Source organism: Narcine bancroftii, chromosome 12 (assembly GCF_036971445.1).
Source record: "Narcine bancroftii isolate sNarBan1 chromosome 12, sNarBan1.hap1, whole genome shotgun sequence".
Lineage (NCBI taxonomy): Eukaryota > Metazoa > Chordata > Chondrichthyes > Torpediniformes > Narcinidae > Narcine > Narcine bancroftii.
In genome coordinates, this window is record NC_091480.1 from 14,798,792 (window position 1) to 14,819,029 (window position 20,238).

A 20,238-nucleotide genomic window follows, 5' to 3' on the forward strand; every position below is an offset into this window, starting at 1 on the left:
GGCTCAAACAGTTTAAGCACTTACACCATTGAAAAGCAAAGCACAATGTTCATCTCTGAATTATAGGCATTAATCTTCAGGCTTCTGAGATCTCTTATTTATTTCATGTTGACTGTTGAACTGTAGCACTGCACTACTAGTCAACAGTAACTATTCATTGTCATGCCTAAATTGTAGTAATAGGAAACAAAGAGCTTTGGAAAGATGTAAAAACCCAATGCTGGAGCAACTCAGCTGGTCAAACAATGTACTTTATACAGCAAAGATAAAGATACATAACCAATGTTTCAAGCTAAGTTGCTCCAGCATTGTGGTTTTTCTGAAGGGCACAAGCCCAAACCGTTGATAATGTATCTTTATCTTTGCTATTTAAAGTACTCTATCTGACCAGATGAGTTTTTTCAACATTGTGTTTTTATTCCAACCACAGTATCTGCAGATTTTTGTGGTTTACTTTTAGGAAGACCATTTTTGACAAAGTGTTCACTTTGAGGTTTTAGGCTTTACCATATCTCAGGCCTATATTCTGATGCAGTCCGCAACAAAGTTCCAAATTCAGGATTGATTCATGAAGCTTTGCAGTATCAGGGTAATAATGAGGTGTTGTGCTCAGTGGAATCATCGGATAATGCTTTCTGGCTACTGGGAAATATAGGTACTGTTGCAGTTATCTATTGAAGTGAAACACAGTCCAGCACAACTTGATTTTGCTCTTGTTCCTAGCTGCCTTCTGGTAACTCACCTCAAGTAACTGTGTCTCCACTTCATCATGAACCAAGTCAATGCCCATCCTCTTTTCACGGTGATATAAACATTCTTGAACCATCTGAAATAAGCCACAAAGAATATCATTGTATTATTCATTTTAAACCTTTGGAACAATTTTATTGACTTCTTTTAAAGTGTTTAAATTATATTTGGCTGGGAGAGATTAAGGTCCCAGTAAAATGGGTATGAGAAGGGCGAACATAATAGTTTCACTCCCATCACTTTTAGGAAGCTGTTTGGTAGTTTAATGAGCAACAAATTGGGAAAGCAACACACAGACATATATAGAAGTGTTTTATTGGGTGTGAAGTGCTTTGAGGTGTATTGAAAATGACTACGTCACTGTATGCTTTATGAAAAATAATCTCCGTCTGAAACCATTGGGATAAAAATTCCTCCCCTGTGGATTGCACTAAACATATGAAGCAGTAAAGTGTGCACACGAAACTGCTTCAATGGAACTCGCTTCTATTGAAATTAATTGAACCAGGTTTCAGAAGGCATAGTTCTCAAAGCCATACATGGGCCATTGAATTTTGTCATATTTGATATTCATTGCAAATAGATACATTATTCTTAAAGTGTGATGTTAGCTGATGAGAAAAAATGTTTATTTAACTCATATTTTAATAAGTTACAGACTGTATGGTTCAGTTATGTATATGTACCTTGCTACAAAGGCCAAGGCTTCAATAACCATTCCAGAGACTTGAACTCAAAATCTAAGGACACTTCAGTGCAAAGATGTCGAAGCGTTACATTATCAGTTTTCAGAAAATAAATTAAACAAGGACCAATATAAACCACTGAAAGAAGAAAATAGAGTTGAGAGAACAATAAAAAATTAACTGATGTTCCAGGGAAACCTAAGGATTAAACCTTAAATTTGCAGAATGGAGTCTTGGGCAAATGAGTTATAATTCTAAAATTATTAGGAGTTTTCAATAAACACCAGTACGAGATAAAATTAAAATATGGAAAACTGCATATTACTAAGGTAAAACAGAAAATGTTGGAATGCTCAGCCAGTCAGACTGCGTCCATGAAAAGAGAAACAGAATGAAAATCGGTGAATTTACACGGTTTAAGCCAGTGGTTCTCAACCTTTTTTTTCCCACTCACATGCCACTTTAAGTAATCTCTATGCCACAGGTGCTCTGTGATTAGTAAGGGATTGCTTAAGGTGGGATGAGGGTAGAAAGAAAAAGTTTGAAAACCACTGTTTTAATCGTACCGAATTGACTTGTTATGTTCATAGTTTCAGAACTCTAAAGGAAATGAGCCAATGACAATTTTTCTCAAGCAAAAGATTTCAATAACAATTGGATCTAGAGCAGTGATTCTCAACCCTCCCTTCCCACTCACGTACTATATTAAGCAATCCCTTACTTATCACAGAGTACCGATGGCATAGGGATTACGTAAGTGTAAAGAAAAAGGTTGAGAACCACTTGTTTAAGCAATATGCAGATCACAGAACAGAGATTTAAGGGAAGAAAAGCAAAAGAATAATAACACTGGACAACAAAGATTTTTCTTCCTGAACATTTTTGTATGCATTTTGGGCTGCTGATCATCAAAATCACCTTACGATTTTCTTATCGCGTACCGTCTTTTAGAAATAATATAACCTTTGTTGTCATTGCCCAAGTACAACGAAAATGAACGCGCATCCTGACAGGGCACACATATATCAAACAAATAAAATATAAAAACAACAACCCAATAAAACAATACAATATTCAATATCTGGCGGTATTCAGTTCATGTATGGCTCTGGGGTAAAAATTGTTTTTAAGTCTGTTTGTCCGTGATTTAATGGACCCAAAACGTCTACCAGAGGGCAGCCGGTCAAACAGATGATTACTAGGGTGGCAAGGGTCTACTGAGGCAGCGAGATCTGAATAAATTCTCCAAAGAGGACAGTGCGCAGCCAGCAAACCTATTTTGTGATCTCACATCACATTTTAAGTCTACTAGTATAATGCCCACAAACCAAGCTGTTTTGGTCAGTCCAAGCAGCCCTGGGCATGCACTCAGTTCAGGTGCTATGCAAATGTTGTCTTAGGCTTGGGCATTCTTAGTCAGGATAGATGCAGACAGGCTATAAAAACAGCTCACATATACAGATGCTATACATTACATTTATATAGGCTGAATGCAATATGCAGGTTGTTATTCTTCAGGGAATAACATACTAAGTATTCTTAACAATAGCAATTATTGTCTTCAGGAAGATTCAATACAGCAGAAAGGTTTTGTTAATGTCGCAACAGCTACAATACATTTTGTTACATTTGTTGCAACCACAAAGCACCAAACTACATCCAGTTGATTGTCAACATGCTTCAAGCATTAAAAAACCATGAAGTGCAAATTGTCATTTTGAAAATTCATATTCTGCATTCGCTTTTGGATTTTTCCCTGCTGATCTTAGTGCAGTCAATGACGAACACAGTGAAAGGTTTAATCAAGACCATGGAAAAGCAGTATCAGGGCAACTGGAATCCATCAATGCTGGTTCACTGTTGTTGAACACTAACAGGAGAGCATCAGGTGCCGAGTGCAAATGAAAATCAGCGGCAAAACATTTTTTAGATCAGTTGCACTAACGCAATGTTTCAGCATTATCATTATGTGATTAAACATGCCGAAGTTTAAAACAAATGAATGTTTCTCCAGCTTCCTACGTAATATAGCAAATCTGAAATTATCTTTGTGTTCAGCTTGAAGTTGTCTATCATTTCATGAAGCCATCCTTTTGAAAACATTTGTTGTTCAGTGTAATCAGAACCTCAGAGATTAGGTAAGAGCACTTGGCAGACACAGTTACTGGAGGGAGAGCTATGGGCAACAGAGTGGCAGCTTAATTACAAAGATTAAGTATTTTATTAAAGAAATTCACTCAAATGAAATCCTCACAGGTTGCCACAGCCTAACAGCTGAGGCATATATCATGGAAAAAGTGCCAAAGCATGAGCTAAACTCCACTGGATATGATTATGAATACCTGGCTGCCCTAACCCACAAGCGCATTTGAACCTTGCAGAAAATCCCCAATTGTACTGATGACCTTTGTTTTCAAATTGGAATTGGATTGCACACCCCATTGAAATACTCATTATGAAAATATTTTAGGTCAATTATCTCTCACCACAACTCTCCCCATTTTCTGCAAATGCTTTATCAGTTGAATTTCATTTTGGAAGGAAGCCAAATGGCCACGTTTGTTTCCTTATATTGACTAATGCTCCTTTGACATATGGCATTTACTTGGTTAAAAACAAAAAAAAATCTTTCCTAATCCTGGATTAAAGGTTTGGAATTTTTTTTTAAAGCGCAAACAGCAGCCACTGAAAAAGAGTGATAAATGTGCAAGGTTGAACAAACCACAAGCCTTCACCAATATAGTGGGCAAGATACAATTGTCTACAAAATAAGTCCACAGTCTGCCTCCTAACTATGCTCTGATAAATGAGACAAAACCTCAGGAAATGCTTATGAACCAACATCCAAAATCTTCAGTTCCACACAACAAATTAATTTTACAAGAAGATAGCTTTTAGAGAGATGCATATCAAGGAGGAGGATATGCCTACGGCTCAGTTTCAAATGAGATACCACATCAAATCTGCCTATTGAGATCAATTTGAAAGGTCCTGGAAAATAATGGTCATAAGGCTAATGGAGCCCTAATATTGTTGGTAGCTATGTGGACTCTATTTGCCTTATGATCACAGCACTGTTTAAAACCCATGCATGCAAATACTTTAAAAAATGTAGATGATGTTAAATTCAATATTAAAATGAAGGAAAAAAAACCCAGCAGGTTTGGCAGCATCTGTGGCAAGGTAAACAATTCATATGTCAGGGCCAGGAACTTTTACAAGAACTTTGCTGAGTTTTTCCACATTTCAATAATTTTTTAAAATTTTACTTTAAAAACAATAGACTTTGCCCACGTGACGACGTGCGGATTAATACAGGATGAGTGTAGCAGAGCCACAGGGCATGAAGAATTGATTAGTTCTAACTAAGTAACGACTGACATGAGCAACGGAATGTTCCAGATTCTTTGAAGTGTTATCTTCCTTCTACCGCATTCCTGAGCCACAGGAATGGGGCTAGAATTTAGACCTTTTAAAGGGGGAAAAGAAACAAACTACTTATTAACATTTTTAACATTTAGATTTAAAAATTGGGAAGAATGCAGATGAATTAAATGTCATGCTTCGTGTTTAATAGAAATAAAGCTACTCTTTGCAAGAAAATGTGTTACTTCTAATTTAGTACATTAGAGAAAGGTATGAGCTAATTATATTTTTCATAACATGAGCAAACTCATTTTCCCAAAATTCCATTCTTTGGCTTAATTGGTATGTTAATAACTACCACCAAGACTTGGCTCAGTGGCTGTTTACATCCATTGTAAATTGTTGGAGTGAAATTACTGTTTTCCACCTCATTTATTTACTATTTATTTTTCCTTAGAGCTAATCGCAGAAACATCTTTTTATGAATACATTCTAATTAGTTTCTTGATATCAAACTCACATCTCCATTATTCAGACCTAACCCACTGTGCCCCCAGATGCAAAGGATCAAGTTATGGCTGATGAAGTTTTAATCCTTCCAGTTCAATGCCCTATACCATAATTCATTTACAATATTAATCTCTCCCCCTACCACCCACCACAGGACTTCACTCTTTCCTTACTTCTTAAAGCCCATTTTCTCCAATTGTTGGAGCAGCTTGAGATGACAATAACCTAAAGAGCTCCTAGAATTACACCCTAGAGCTGATTTTTGTCTCAGTTCATTCTTTCTCTTTGGAATACGAGATATATTGGCAAGTCTACCATTTATTGCCCATCCTCAACTGCCCCTTGTAAAGGTAATGATCTCCACAGAGTGGTTTTCTGGGCTATTTCAAAGAATATTTAAGAGTTAGACTCCAGGAGTAGGTCTGGAACAAGTAAGAGAGGCAGGTTTCTCCACCTGACAACATTGTTCACTTTTAAAAAGGAAAAATCTGGTAGAATTTGTGATTATCATTACTGAGCACAGTTTCTGCTGTTTTTCCAAATTCCAGAATTACTCATTGAATTTGAATTCCAGAATCAGGATTTATTGCCATGAACAAGTCATGAAATTTGGTGTTTCATGGCAGCATCATAGAGCAAATATTCGTATTATAACCATCTTACAACATTACTATAAAAAATAAAAATAACAATGCACAAAAAGTAAGGCAGTGTCTTTGGTTCATTGATTATTCAGGAATCTGATGGCAGCAGGGAAGAAGCTGTCCTTGTGCCATTGAGAGCTTGTCTTTAGACTTCTGTTCCTTTATCCTGATGGTAGCAGAGTGAAGAGGGCGTGGCCTGGGTGGTGGGGGTCTTTAAGGATAGAGGCTGATTTTTTAAGATACCACCTTATGTAGATGTCCTCGATGGAGTGAAGTCTGGTGCCTGTGATATTGTAGGCCGAGTTAACAATCCTCTGGAGTTTATTCTTGTCCTGAGATTTGGCACCTCCATACCAGGCAGTGATGCAACCAGCTAGAAAGCTATCCACGGTACACTTGTAGAAGTTTACAAGAGTCTTCGGTGGCATACCAAACTTCCACAGACTCCTCACAAAGTATAGGCATTGGTAATGACATCAACATGGAGGGTTCAGGACAGATTCTCAGAGATGTGACACCCAGGAATTTGAAGTTCTTGACCCTCTCCACTACTGAGCCCTCAATGAGGACTGGGTCGTGTTCCCCTGACTTCCACAGTTGTCATGGAGAGATTTGAACTTTGGTCTCTGAAATGTTACTAATCTGCAAATAACTTTTCTTTTAAATCAAAAATAGACTTTATTCAAAATTAATTATTTTCAAGTGGAAAATCATGCAGAGACTGTTCCCACCTTTGCTTTCATATCCATACGTACCCGTCCCTGTTCATTGTTACATTTGATTCCATTTACACCATTATCACCACTGTGGCACCTTGTCACTTCTCCACTCTCTGTCCTTTGAGGGACTTCCAAGTCTCAGCCCTTAAATGTCCAGTACGGGAGAGGGGGTGGAACTCCTAGCTGTGGTTCTTCCCCAAAGCACCCTTGCATTGACTGTACCAAACTTTAATAGGTCCCTCAGGATGTACTTCTGCAGCCTGGAATGTGCCAGTCGGCAGCATACCCTCGTCAACATTTCCACGAACTGAAAGACTAACAGGTTTCAGGCAGACCAAAGTACATCCTTCACCAAGATTATGGTCTTCCAGCAGTTCTGGACATCTGACTCTGTGTGCATCCCCAGGAACAGCACATTGATCAGAGAGTCCTCTGTCACGCTGTTGCTGGGGCTTAACTGTGACAAGGACCCTTGCATTCTTCTCCACACACTCTTAGTGAATCTGCAATCAGCAAAGAGGTGGGCAAACATGTCCACTCTAACGTTGTCATCTCAGGGACGACAAGCAGGTGGGTGATGTTGTTCCGGTCATACAGGAAGGATCTGACTGGGAGGGCTCCTCTCACCACCAGCCAGGCTAAGCCCTGGTGTTTTTTGTGAGCCCTAGCGATGACCTGGATGGTCTGCTCAGATTACCACCCCATCAGGTCCATCAAGTCATCCTCTCTCAGTATCTGCAGGAGTTTCTGTGCTGACCACTGCCTGATAGCCTTGTGGTCAAAGGTCTTTTCTTCTTCTTAAAATAGACTTTATTCACAATAAATTATTTACAAAAAAAAAACGTTCAAAGTCTTTTCACACCCACAGTGTCAATCATATCCCTACATTTCCATCAAAGTACATTGTTAAATTTGTACCCTAAATTCACCATTAGCACCCCTGTGGCTTCTTGTCACTTCTCTCCACTATTCCTCCCCCACCCCACCTCTGCTTCTGAAGGACTTCCTGCTCCGGTAATCTCAACTTTGTGCTAAGTCTGACACCAACCAATGAAGAATTTATCCCAGATTAAACATCCCAGATATCCATAGAGGCATCATCAATTGAATCACCTTCATCAATTGTTGATGTTAATTCACGAAAGGATCCAACATTTTCTTCAGACATGATTTGCCTGCAATGGAACCACATTGGCTTTCACTTCCTTACTCATGTTCTTTTACAAATGCAAATTACTTTCACCACAGATATTACTCCAGCAGTTGCAGTGACCAATCAACTCTCCCACAATGTTTGGGACTCTGCAGTTGCTGGAATTACTCCTTTATCCCAAGAAATGTGAAACCTTAGCTATCATTTCCCCCACTTTCAACAGCAACTTGGATGGATCATACGTCAACTGGGTGACGTTCCTGGAGTACTGGCAAACATTCATGGACCTCATTTTTACCTCGCATCCAATGTTCTAAACATGTTAACTGCAATACTGACACCATCCACTACTTTCGCAAAGAGAGAGAGCATTCATTAAACCTCAGCCATCCCTGTAGCCTCCAAAAGATGTTTTTTCCTCTATCATCTTCATTTTTTCTTTGATCATCAGTTAGTTTATAAAGACCTATTGTTTCAAAATTGTACAACCGCCCAGCATTTCTGCAAGAAACGCCACCCATTTCTTGTGTAACACTCCCAAATGTGCAAGCTCAGGACTCCCTTGCAGACATAGTTGAACACATTAGTCGCAAGCTTCCATGCAGTTGACTGCAAAGTGCAGACAACTGCACTCTGATACAGCACTATATAGTCAAGAGTTAGAAAGAAGAGTATGACGATCGAACCAGGCTAAATCTGGGGTGGATTCAGTAATTCCAGATACTTCAATGGAAATGAATGGGGGAGGAATACTTTTCAGATAACTGACATTTTTAAAAAATAATAATTTTATTAATTTACCTGCTGAGCCTCTCCGGCATTTTGTGTTCTTTTTTAACTTCAACCACCGTGTCTGCAGAATTTTGTGTTTTACTTATTCATTTAAATGTGTTTTAAAGTACATTTTCAATTAATAACTATGACATCCATGCATCTTGACAGCCAGCAATTTAATTGGCTGTCAAAGCACTTCAGTGGGATTGGAGCATTGAAAACTTGTCATTCTGCAGGATCACACTGAATGGGTCAAACCTGGGTTCTTTGTACCAGAGGGCCTTTAAAGTGAGGCTTAGTGATTAGGAACCTGCAACCTTTAGCACTGAACAACTTGACATAGATTTCATGCCATTGTTCATTTTCCTCCACATTCAGTTATTCTTTCATCTCACTTTTCAATTATCCTGCTAAATTCTGCTCAATTTTCTAACATTTTATGAGCCTGACATTGAGCTGAGGCAATGTTTGTGATTTGATTGTTGTCTCCATTTCTTCAGTTGCCTAGGGAGTTCGAGTTTAAGTTACCTTTCTTTTCCCTCACAAGAGAACTTAGTCTGTACCCACAATATGTTCTCTTTGAAGCTCCCTTATAGCCCAATTGTTAGGTTATGAGGGTATCTTGAAGATGATGGAATATTCTCTATTTACCTGAATGAATGTAGTGTCAACAACACTCAAGAAGCTTGCCAACACCCAGGACTGTCCATCATTGTAAATATTCCTTTACCTTCATCACTGAACACAAGAATTTCAGAAATAGGAGCAGGAGGAGGCCATCCAGCCCTTCAAGCCTGCTCCGCTATTCAATGAGATCATAGCTGATCTGATGATAGGCTCATCTCCACCTACCTGCCTTTTCCCCATATCCCTTAATTCCCCTACCATATAAATTGATGTGTTCTTGCTGTATATTTCACAATGATTATTCACTTAGACTTCTCGGGCAGGTCATCCCATTCCACAATCTCTTTCACCAAGAAATAGTGCAGGTGTAAGTTCTCTTCCAAGTTGCACAATATCACGATCTGGGAAAAATAAAACTATCCTGTCATCACAGGATCCAAATTCTCAAATGCCCTTCCAACCAGTGCTACAGAAATACCTTTATTAGAGGGACCACAGTGCTTCAAGAAGTCACGCTCGTACTACATCCTCAGGGCAATTAGAAATGGGCAATAAATAGTCTTGCCAGTAACACCTTCAACATACACAAAAAAGTTATAAAATCATATTAACTTTGAAGCTGAATAATATTCTCTTTTATTGATCAAGGCACCAAAAGGTCCATGCATTCTCAATAAAAGAACCTCAAGAAGTAATGGATATCACAATTGCCCCACTCTTCCTTTAATCTTGATTCGCTGAGTCCTTTTGAGCAAAAATTATAAAATCTTTGCTTAAACTTATATTTATGGATGTATTTAACATAAAGATATTCATGTGAAAATAAGTGTGCACTTTTTCTTTTATGCCACAAGTATATAAAAATGTACATTCCAAAATCATCTCAAACTAATTCGAGCAGTCAGTTAAAAAAAAATCAAGGTAGCCACAAAATAACAAGTAGCTGGGTAACCAAGAGCAGATAATAAAGTGATAGTTCAAACTTCATCACTGACTGGAAAACAAAATTCAAGGGTTTTGCATCAATATCTGAAAGATACAAGTAAAAACATAAAACTGGAGAAACTCAGCAGGTCAAGCAGTGTCCTTTATGTAGCAAAGGTAAAAATACATAACCGATGTTTCGAGCTTGAGCCCTTCATCATATCTGGAGTATCTGGCGTGCAGTTCTGGTCTCCAGATAGCATTAACATCGACTTTTTCCGTTTTTGCCAACCTGGTCTCCTCTTTCTTCCCCCCCCCCCACTTCCTTCCCCGTTCTCCTCCCTCCCTTCCCTCTCCCTTCACTGAGCTATCCCTCCCTTCCCTCTCCCTTCACTGAGCTATCCCTCCCTTCCCTCTCCCTTCACTGAGCCATCCTTCCCTTCCCTTGATCACTTCAGACCCCTTCCTCCCTTCTCTTCCTGCCTTGCGACCACCCCTCCCTCCTACTATCTTTTGTTTGGATGCCTGCCGACATTTTCCCATACCTTGATGAAGGGCTCAAGCCCGAAATGTCGGTTATGTATATTTATGTTTGCTCTCTAAAGCTTGACCTGCTGAGCTTCTCCAGCTTTGAGTTTTTAATTCAATCACGGTGTCTACAAATTTTTGTGTTTTACTTCTGAAAGATATAACCTTACCCTGCAATCATCCAAGCTGCACTTTTAAATTATTTCATATATAGCTTAAGAAAACTAGGTCTATATCTGTCCAACAAAATCTATTTTAATAATCAGACATTCAAAACCATGTCAAATGCTATTAGTATAAAATAGTATTTGGACTCGTGGACTCGCTGCTGAAGATCCAGCTGCGCTGGATGGGTCACGTCTCCAGAATGGAGGACCATCGCCTTCCCAAGATCGTATTATATGGCGAGCTCTCCACTGGCCACCGTGACAGAGGTGCACCAAAGAAAAGGTACAAGGACTGCCTAAAGAAATCTCTTGGTGCCTGCCACATTGACCACCGCCAGTGGGCTGATAACGCCTCAAACCGTGCATCTTGGCGCCTCACAGTTTGGCGGGCAGCAACCTCCTTTGAAGAAGACCGCAGAGCCCACCTCACTGACAAAAGGCAAAGGAGGAAAAACCCAACACCCAACCCCAACCAACCAATTTTCCCTTGCAACCGCTGCAATCGTGTCTGCCTGTCCCGCATCGGACTTGTCAGCCACAAACGAGCCTGCAGCTGACGTGGACTTTTTACCCCCTCCATAAATCTTCGTCCGCGAAGCCAAGCCAAAGAAGAAGAAAATAGTATTGATAGTGAGGAATTGAGAATAATGTTATTTTTCCACTCTTCTACTGTGGATATCCCTGTATAGCACTTTTACTCGTGTAAAAGTTTAATTTTCTGGACCATTTTTTAATGTTTGGACTATTACATGGATACTACTGTTGAGAGGCTGAAATTCACATTTGAATCCAAAATCAGTAGCAGAAATCCAAATGTCTCTCAACAAATAAGGAACAAAAGCAATTAATGTAATAATACAGAGCGAGAGGTCACTTGTCCCTCAAGCAGATGCTGATCTGCAGTGTGTCGAGTTGGGTGCATGGTGACATTGGTAACACTGAACGACAAATTTTCTACAAAAAATTTGCTTCCTGAACAAAAATTGGGGACTATGATAGACAACTTCAAGTTGAATACGAAGATAATTTAGATTTGCTGTATCACTCAGGAAGTTGGAGAAACATTAAATCAACTTTTATTGGATTTAGCATATTTAGTCACATCATGATGCGGACTTTTGTTTGTACTCAGCATCTGATGCCTCTCGTGTCAGTGTCGAACAATAGTTGGCCAGCATTGATGGATTCCAGTTGCCCTGACACTGCTTTTCAACAAAGTCCTGGTGAAAGCAGGGAAGAAGTCCAAGTGCGAATGCAAAAATGAATTTTCAATGACATGTGGCTCATCGTGGTTTTTTTATGCTTGAAGTAGATTTAAAATATGACAGGAAATCACAAAAATAGGGTATATGTGAAAAACGGTACATGATAGGAAATTGTGAAAGTGATTTTTATGATCATCAGCTCAAAATCTATAAAATAGACCCAAAGGTTTTTAGGAACCAAAATTTTCATTGTCTTGACTTCAACATTATGCAACAATTATATCAGCACAACGATTTGACCACTTGCATTCTCTCAGCTGATTGTGTACAGCCACGCTATGAAATTGCATCTCACCACCCCCGCTACACGCCCACAGACAAAAAGCATTCCCCTCTTGTAGAAGGGTGAATTGCACCTCTCTCATCGGTTTCAACATCAACAGTAAAGATACTGAAGAGATCCTGTGTGGATACCCATTAGGAGGCAGAAGCAATTTTAAAGAGATAGAAGATAAAACTATCAACATTAAACAGAATTACTAACAAAAAATGTTGAAAACCACTGTTAAAAAAGATTGAAGACCACTGTTTTAATCGTACCTAAATGACTCGTTAGGTACACGGTTTTATAATTCCAAAGGAAATGGGCCAATGACAATTTTTCACAAGCAAAATATTTTAGTAGCAATTGAGACTACAGCAGTGGTTCTCAACCTTCCCTTCCCAGTCACATACCACCTTAAGCAATCCTCACAGAGCACTTATGGCAGAGGGGTTGCTTAAAGTGGAATGTGATTTTAGGGGGAAGTTTGAAAACCACCGTCCTAAATCAATGGTTATCAATCTTTTATTTCCACTCACATACCACTTTAAGTAATCCCTTACTAATCACAGAGCACCGAATGGCATCAGTACTCTGTGGTTAATAGGGGATTACTTAAGGTGGTATGTGAGTGGGAAAAATAGGTTGAGAATCACTGTCCTAAACCATTCATTTCCTCATTATAACATTTATATGCATGGACTTGCAACTGTTGATCTGTTATCTGTGAAGAACTAGGGTCGATTTTTACATGAGATATGGTGAAAATCCCAAATTCTTTGGCCATAAAATTGGGGGTCAACTTTTACATGAGGTTGACTTTTACACGAGTATATATGGTAATTATTTCTCTGACCTGGAGATGGGCATCTGTCTCCTCCAGTGCTTTCTCCACTCTTCTCTTCACTTGCCCAAGAGCATGAATCTCCATGATTATTTGATCAAGCTCATGATCAAGTTCCAATTTCCAGAAGCTGATGTCCTCTATCCTCTGCCCAATGTTAGCACTGGTATCATTCTGTATTTTCCTTGTCAGCTGAGCTTTGTCCTGGATGAGTCTTGATGTGTCCTCCCTGAGCTTCTCAGCATTATGCCTGGAACAATTGGATTGCTTGTAGTTGGTGTGGTTGGCCTCCAACCATTCACCCGGAGTGTATCTGCTGAAAAGGGCGATGCGATTTGAGGTTCCCGGGGAGCACGGGTCCATCGAAGGGCACGGGTCAATCACAGAGCAAGGATTCACTACGGGGCTGCTTACTGGCGGCCGGGGGGCGATGGCTGGACAGGAGTGCATCACCGGGTACGAAGGCACGGGGCAGTTGATTAGGGGACCCCCGCCCACTGTTGAGCACGAGGTCATCGGTGGGTAAGCGGTCATATTTGGGTACTGCCTCCCACACAGGTTCTTCGTATAGGGACCGAGCGTGCTGTTGACGCCTGCAACCTTGTAATAGGTGCTCGGTCTCCACGGCAGGTTAACGCTACTGCATCTCGTTTCCAAATCGGCTGTGCAACACCTGCCATACATGGTGGCTACAGTGCCTACAAGAGAAATGGAATTCTATTAGCTTGAGGCGATGATAAATAGCTCTTGACTTCATGAGAAATCTAAGGCAATGAAGAAGAAGAAAAAAACAATTGGAGACAAAAGACAAAATGCAATCTTGGCTTCACCCAGATGTCAGACGGTGAGCACATATTACTATAGTAATGACATAAAACTTTCTCACGACGCATTATGACATGCACGACATCATAAAGTGGACCATGATGAGCAAGGCATACATGGCTGGCATCGTTCTTTCAACTAACGCGGTGCCAGATCTGGCCGACGGGACGCCTGCTGCGAGGGGAACGGCGAGCTCGGGGGGCGGCGGCGGGGGGGAGAGGCAGAGCGGGTGTTAACCCTCGGAAACGTCGCACGGGGGCCGCGAGAAGGGGGCGCCCGCGCCTCACGGAGAAACCACTTCCGAGTTAACGGCTCGCCCGTCACCTCGGCGCGCGCGCCGTCGCAGGGCCAGCCGGCTGGGCGCTGGAGCGGGGCCGCCCGGCGGTTGCCAGGGACGCCGCAACATCCCGGACCCTTAGCAACGGAGTCAGCTGCTGGTGCAGAGGTTGCGCGCGCGCGGGCGGCGTCGGCGTGGACCCCAGCATCGCAAGCGGCGCCTACTCGAGTCAGGGGTCCATCTTGTTCCTCCATGTTGACGCCTGCGGTGGGTGGTGGCAGCCTATGAGCGATGACTTGATTCCAATCAGATGATGGATGCAAAGGGGTAAAATGCGCGTCATCCATCCCACTTAATCATGCATTAAGCCTATTCCCCCCCCCCCCCACCTTTTCTTTGCTTGATATTGGCACATCTGGGCAGCATTTCCAGATCTAGATTGTGGGATTATTCCCCCTTCCCACAATGTACAGGTGGAAGCACACAAAAAAAAATCACTGCATCTTCTGCTGTTGATCTCCTGTTCCAGGCCCATCTTAGTCTAAATAGTCACCCCCCCCCCCTCCAATTTGTCCCTCTTAAAATGCTCTCAAAGTACAAGTCAGAGTTCAATTTGAGAGGAGACCCTATCCCTTGTCACGAGAAAGTGCTCTATTCCTTCAAAGGGAAAGAAGGTACAATTGCAGCAGTATTTCCACCCGGACTGGAGAGCCAAAGACAACCTGTATATAAGAAAGGTTACACATCAATCCCTCTTCCACGTGAACAAGGGCCACAGAAACATTTGCGCCCCCAAGAACTATTCTGATGGTGCTGTTTAATAATAGGCAATGGGTGGTCAGTATCTATCTTGATAGAGCAGGTTTGCTTGACTTAAGCCGCTTTCACACATGCCAGTGATCCCAGGAATCGAACGTCAATCAGCCTTTAAAGTGGCAAGTGTGAAAGCAAAATCTGCTCAACGCCGGCGTCATTTCACGCCGGGGATTGCCGGCCTTGACCCCTAATATAATCCCCGGCGAGATCGGGCAAGTGTGAAATGGGCAATTGCATTGCAGGCGCTTTCTATTAAAATTAGAACAGACCAAAAGCCGGGGATAAAACGTGTGAAAGCATTTAGTGTCCCGGTTAGGAGTGGTCTTGTGTGAAAAGCCATACCCTCATTCCTATCCCAGGACACTGAACGGCCGATTTACTGGGATGCAAGTGTGAAAGGGATATTAGTAAATACACTGAACTGCCTGTGCTGATCTTCCCACTCAATATGTTCGCAACAATCTCACTGGACAAACTGTCCTGCAATCAACACCCATCATCCACCCCTACATACACATACAAACACAATAATCTTGTTGGAGTACTTGGCCTTTATCACATTAAAGTTAAGTTTGTGCCACTTTTTGCTTCTTGGGGAGTCCTGAATGCTTTGTGTTAAACAAGAAAGTCTCCAGACTTGAAGCAAAAATGCAATGCTGGAGAAATTCAGCAGGTCAAAGAGTGTACTTTATATAGTAAAGATAAAGATACATAACCAACGTTTCAGGGTGAGCCCTTCATCAAGTTATGAGCAAAATATAGGCAGATGCCCAAACGTGAGTGAAAAGAAAACATTTGAAAACCACTGTTTTAATCATCCCTACTGACTCGTTATGTGCACGGTTTCAGAACTCCAAAGGAAATGGGCCAATGACAATTTTTCTCAAGCAAAATATTTCAGTAACAATTGGGTCTAGAGCAGTGATTCTCAATTCCCCCCCCCCACTCACATACCTTCAGTAATCCCTTAACACAGAGGGAATACGACATAGGGAATACTTAAAGTGGTATGTGAGTGGAAAGAAAAAGTTTGAAAACCACTGGTTTGGACTATAACTTTGAATGAAAAGTGAACCGGTGTGGACTCGAAAGGCCAACATGGCCTGTTTCCACTCCGTAAATGGTTATATGGTTATATGGAAACAGAACAATGAAATAATATATATTAAAAGAAGTAAATTGTTTAATATTTCTACTTTTCTTATTCTTGAACTATTTTAATGATATAGAGAACAGAAATTGAAAAATACTCCAATTAAATATATAGCAAGAGAATAATCTGCTTAAAAATTAGTTTAAGCACAAGAACATATACTGACCAGATAAATAATGTTAATAGTCACTTATTATAGCAGGTTCAGAAGTGGAGCAACTTCTCATATGCCATTGCATGACTTTGATATTCTATAGTTGGGCTGAGTGGCATATAACCCAAGCAGCTGAAGGACCTTTATGATAATACTTTGTCATTATGATGTCATACCCAATGGCCATAGCATTTTTTTGGTCTTAATTTCCATGGGTATCTCACTTAAATCTGCACTCTTCAAGAAGTGCCGCAGTAGATACCCTCGACACCAATTATTACACAACTAAATATTGTTCCATCAGCATTTTCAAATTTGGTGACTGTCATAGGCCAGATACGAAAACGGAGATGGAACACAAGAAAAGGTCATGGTGCCAAAATAACTCGCTCAATGTCAATAAAATGAAGAAGAGATGGGGTAGAGGCCAGATCCCTGTCCACATGAATGGCATTGAAGTGGAAAATGAAGATAGCTTCAAGTTCTTCTGGATACACATCTCCAATGACCTGACCTGAGATAAGCATATTGACATAATGGTCAAGAATATGCACCAATGCCTCTACTTACTTAGAAGACTAAGGAACCTCTTGTCCCTCATCAACATCTACAGGTACACTGACTGGATGGCTGCGCCCATGGTGTGCACGCAGTGCTGTTCCTTGCTGCCAGAAGTGGTGCTGTCGTGGGTTGTTATCCCATGGTCCCGGAGAAGTGACGCGGTCCAAGATGGCGATGGCTGCTGCCTGCAAGTGGCCCTGCTGGAAGAAGGTTTGGACCCACATACTCTTTCGTAGTGCTCCTTCTTCCCACAGCAGGAACAAGTCACATCTCTGGCCGGGTAGCTCCAATGTGGATGTTTTGTGTGGCCACATAGGTGGCACTTTGGGTGTTTGAGATCCTGTGTCCCAAGATGGCAGCGCCCGTGCTCTCCACGCAGCAGCTGCAATGCCAGAGAAAAAGACTTCCGCTTTTTGCTGAGCTATTTCAAATGATTTGGCCAGGTCCGCGACTTCCTGCAAGCTCTGATCGCCCTTTTCTAGCAGTCTCTGGTGGATTTGATCTGACCTTTTTTTTTTGAAACTTTATTTAAAGATTTTATTAAATGAATAAACAAAGAAATTACATTTAAAGAAAAAATAAAAATGAAGTAATTATTGCAACACAACATTAATAACCTAACTTAAGATTTGATCTGACGTGAAGCCAGCTACACACACATCTTGGATCAGCTCCTCCAAGTGGAAACTTCTCTGCAGCCACAGGCTCGCCCCAGCTCCCACAAGACCCACATATACTCGTCCACTGACTCACCAGGCACTTGGCTTTGATGGCCCAGAAGATACCTAGCATAGTTGATGTCCGTCAGGTTTTGGTACTGACTGCAGGAGCTCCATGGCGGCTGTGCAAGTACTGCAGTCTCTGATCATTTGAAAAACATGGTGGCTGACCTGTGTGAAGAGCCGGTCTCGTTTATCTTCTTTGTTTTGCACGTCATTTTGTCTTATGAAGGCATTGAGGCAGTGTAGCCACTGTATGAATTTTATAGAGGCCTCTGGAGCTTTAGGGTCAGTGTCCAGTTTATCCACACGTATTGCCTTGTCCATGGCATGAAAGTATGGTGATTATCAATAACTCACGTCAGACTAGAAGTCGTGATAAATAGGCTTTAATCACCATAAACTGCAAGCATGTCTCATGTTACTGGCCTGGTTCCAAGGCAGGTACTGAGGGAGAGATTTGGGCATAACTGCCTTTATGGGAATTCTAAGGGGAGGAGTACTGTCTGGCCAGCCCATACAGTACATTCATATTAGACAGCAATAACAGTTGCACAGTGGTTCCTCACACTCAGTGACTCTGGGAGGATTCTCTTTTGCTTCTCTTTATAGCAGACCAAAATTTTGTGTGATATTACACCTGTTTTATTGTATGACAATAAAGGAGTCTTGAAGGTGCCACAGGTCCATCCCTGTCCGTCCGTTATGGGTGTCCATAAGTTAGATAGTTGGAACCCGGGAGGACTTGTGCTACTACATTTCTATTCCTGGCCACAATGCTGGCTGATGTTGTAATACATCCTTATCCTCAAATGTTGTTTCTCTTTCTATAATATCCTCTATAGCCTATCCCTGATTCTCCAGCTGATGTTAATTACATGCATGTGACTGTGACTGCAGTGCATTTCCCCTTCCTTTATTTCCTGTCTTCCTGGCAGCCTTTGAGATGGTTTAATTACAACATACACCTTAACTACTTCTGCCGAACCACACCTTTCTCTTTTAAAGCTTCTCCTCCATTGATAGGTTAAGTGGGCGCCATTGATTGATTTCACTCAGCTATCCAATTAAAGACAGATAATGGCTTCTATTCAAATCATTTGGGAATGCCTAAGGATCTAATCATGGTCTTTCTATTTTTCAGTTATTTGGTGACCCCATCTACACACTTCACCATGTGCCATCTGTCTGACATTCAGTCATATCCAACCACCAACTCTGCCCACTTCTCCACTGCCTCTGTCAGTCAGCTTGGCTAATAATTGGTCATGAATGAGTCACAATTTCCACCAAAATTGAAAAGATCACACCCATTCATTTCAGGCCCAGCCATAAACCTCACTTTACTCAAATTGTTCTAGCCTCTTGTTCACACTCTTGGCTGAACTAAACTGTTCTCAACCCTAACACCTTATTTAACCTCAACCCCAAATCTCATTCTTACACCTTCATTGTACCACTTGGTTCCTCCCCTCAGGATGTCGGCTGCTCAGTCCCTCCTCCATGTTTTTTGTTTCATTAAGAATCAAGAATTCAGCAGCTCTCTTCACTACCCTCTCTCTTGTACACTTTTGTAAACATTGTCCAAAACACTGAATCTGCCCAAACCCTTTCATTGAGTACATTAGCTGACAATGCGTGAACACCACAATTTTAAATTATTTTTCTCAGCTTCCATGACCATGCACCTCTCTATTTCTGTAGCCTGGTGGATCACAGCTCTTAATCTGTAGCCTGGTTGATCACAGCTCTTGATCTGTAGCCTGGTGGATCACAGCTCTTGATCTGTAGCCTGGTGGATCACAACTATTGACCTGTAGCCTGGTGGATCACAGCTCTTGATCTGTAGCCTGGTGGATCATAGCTCTTGATCTGTAGCCTGGTGGATCACAGCTCTTGATCTGTAGCCTGGTGGATCACAACTATTGACCTGTAGCCTGGTGGATCACAGCTCTTGATCTGTAGCCTAATGGATCACAGCTATTGACCTGTAGTCTGGTGGATCACAGCTATTGACCAGTAGCCTGGTGGATCACAGCTCTTTATCTGGAGGTCAACCAGTTTACCTATCTCGGCTGCACCATTTCATCAGATGCAAGGATCGACAATGAGATAGACAACAGACTCGCCAAGGCAAATAGCGCCTTTGGAAGACTACACAAAAGAGTCTGGAAAAACAACCAACTGAAAAACCTCACAAAGATAAGCGTATACAGAGCCGTTGTCATACCCACACTCCTGTTCGGCTCCGAATCATGGGTCCTCTACCGGCACCACCTACGGCTCCTAGAACGCTTCCACCAGCGTTGTCTCCGCTCTATCCTCAACATCCATTGGAGCGCTTTCATCCCTAACGTCGAAGTACTCGAGATGGCAGAGGTCGACAGCATCGAGTCCACGCTGCTGAAGATCCAGCTGCGCTGGGTGGGTCACGTCTCCAGAATGGAGGACCATCGCCTTCCCAAGATCGTGTTATATGGTGAGCTCTCCACTGGCCACCGTGACAGAGGTGCA

At 41.6% G+C, this 20,238-nt stretch overlaps 2 protein-coding genes across 8 annotated transcripts in view; one reads left to right on the forward strand and one right to left on the reverse strand.

The window, feature by feature from the left end:
• The window catches only part of LOC138747576 (tektin-3-like), a 63,362-nt gene extending 46,796 nt beyond the window's left edge, over nucleotides 1–16,566 (reverse strand). For 2 of the 5 annotated variants that reach the window (XM_069906926.1, XM_069906922.1), the window contains exons 1-3: nucleotides 14,369–14,465; nucleotides 13,232–13,917; nucleotides 743–826 (exon numbers count right to left, since the gene is read on the reverse strand). In XM_069906926.1, the coding sequence (XP_069763027.1) occupies nucleotides 743–826; nucleotides 13,232–13,917; nucleotides 14,369–14,450 (852 nt within the window). In that variant the 5' untranslated portion in view covers nucleotides 14,451–14,465. Of the gene's footprint in view, nucleotides 1–742; nucleotides 827–13,231; nucleotides 14,085–14,160; nucleotides 14,248–14,368; nucleotides 14,466–16,456 lie in introns of those variants that run through there. The other 3 variants (XM_069906923.1, XM_069906925.1, XM_069906924.1) reach the window with 3 other exon arrangements.
• Nucleotides 14,314–20,238, forward strand: part of nubp1 (nucleotide binding protein 1 (MinD homolog, E. coli)) — a 57,464-nt gene continuing 51,539 nt past the window's right edge. Inside the window, exons 1-2 of one of the 3 annotated variants that reach the window (XM_069906934.1) lie at nucleotides 14,314–14,648; nucleotides 17,058–17,215. In XM_069906934.1, coding sequence (XP_069763035.1) covers nucleotides 14,639–14,648; nucleotides 17,058–17,215 — 168 coding nt within the window. In that variant the 5' untranslated portion in view covers nucleotides 14,314–14,638. The remainder of the gene's footprint in view (nucleotides 14,649–17,057; nucleotides 17,216–20,238) is intronic. The other 2 variants (XM_069906940.1, XM_069906936.1) reach the window with 2 other exon arrangements.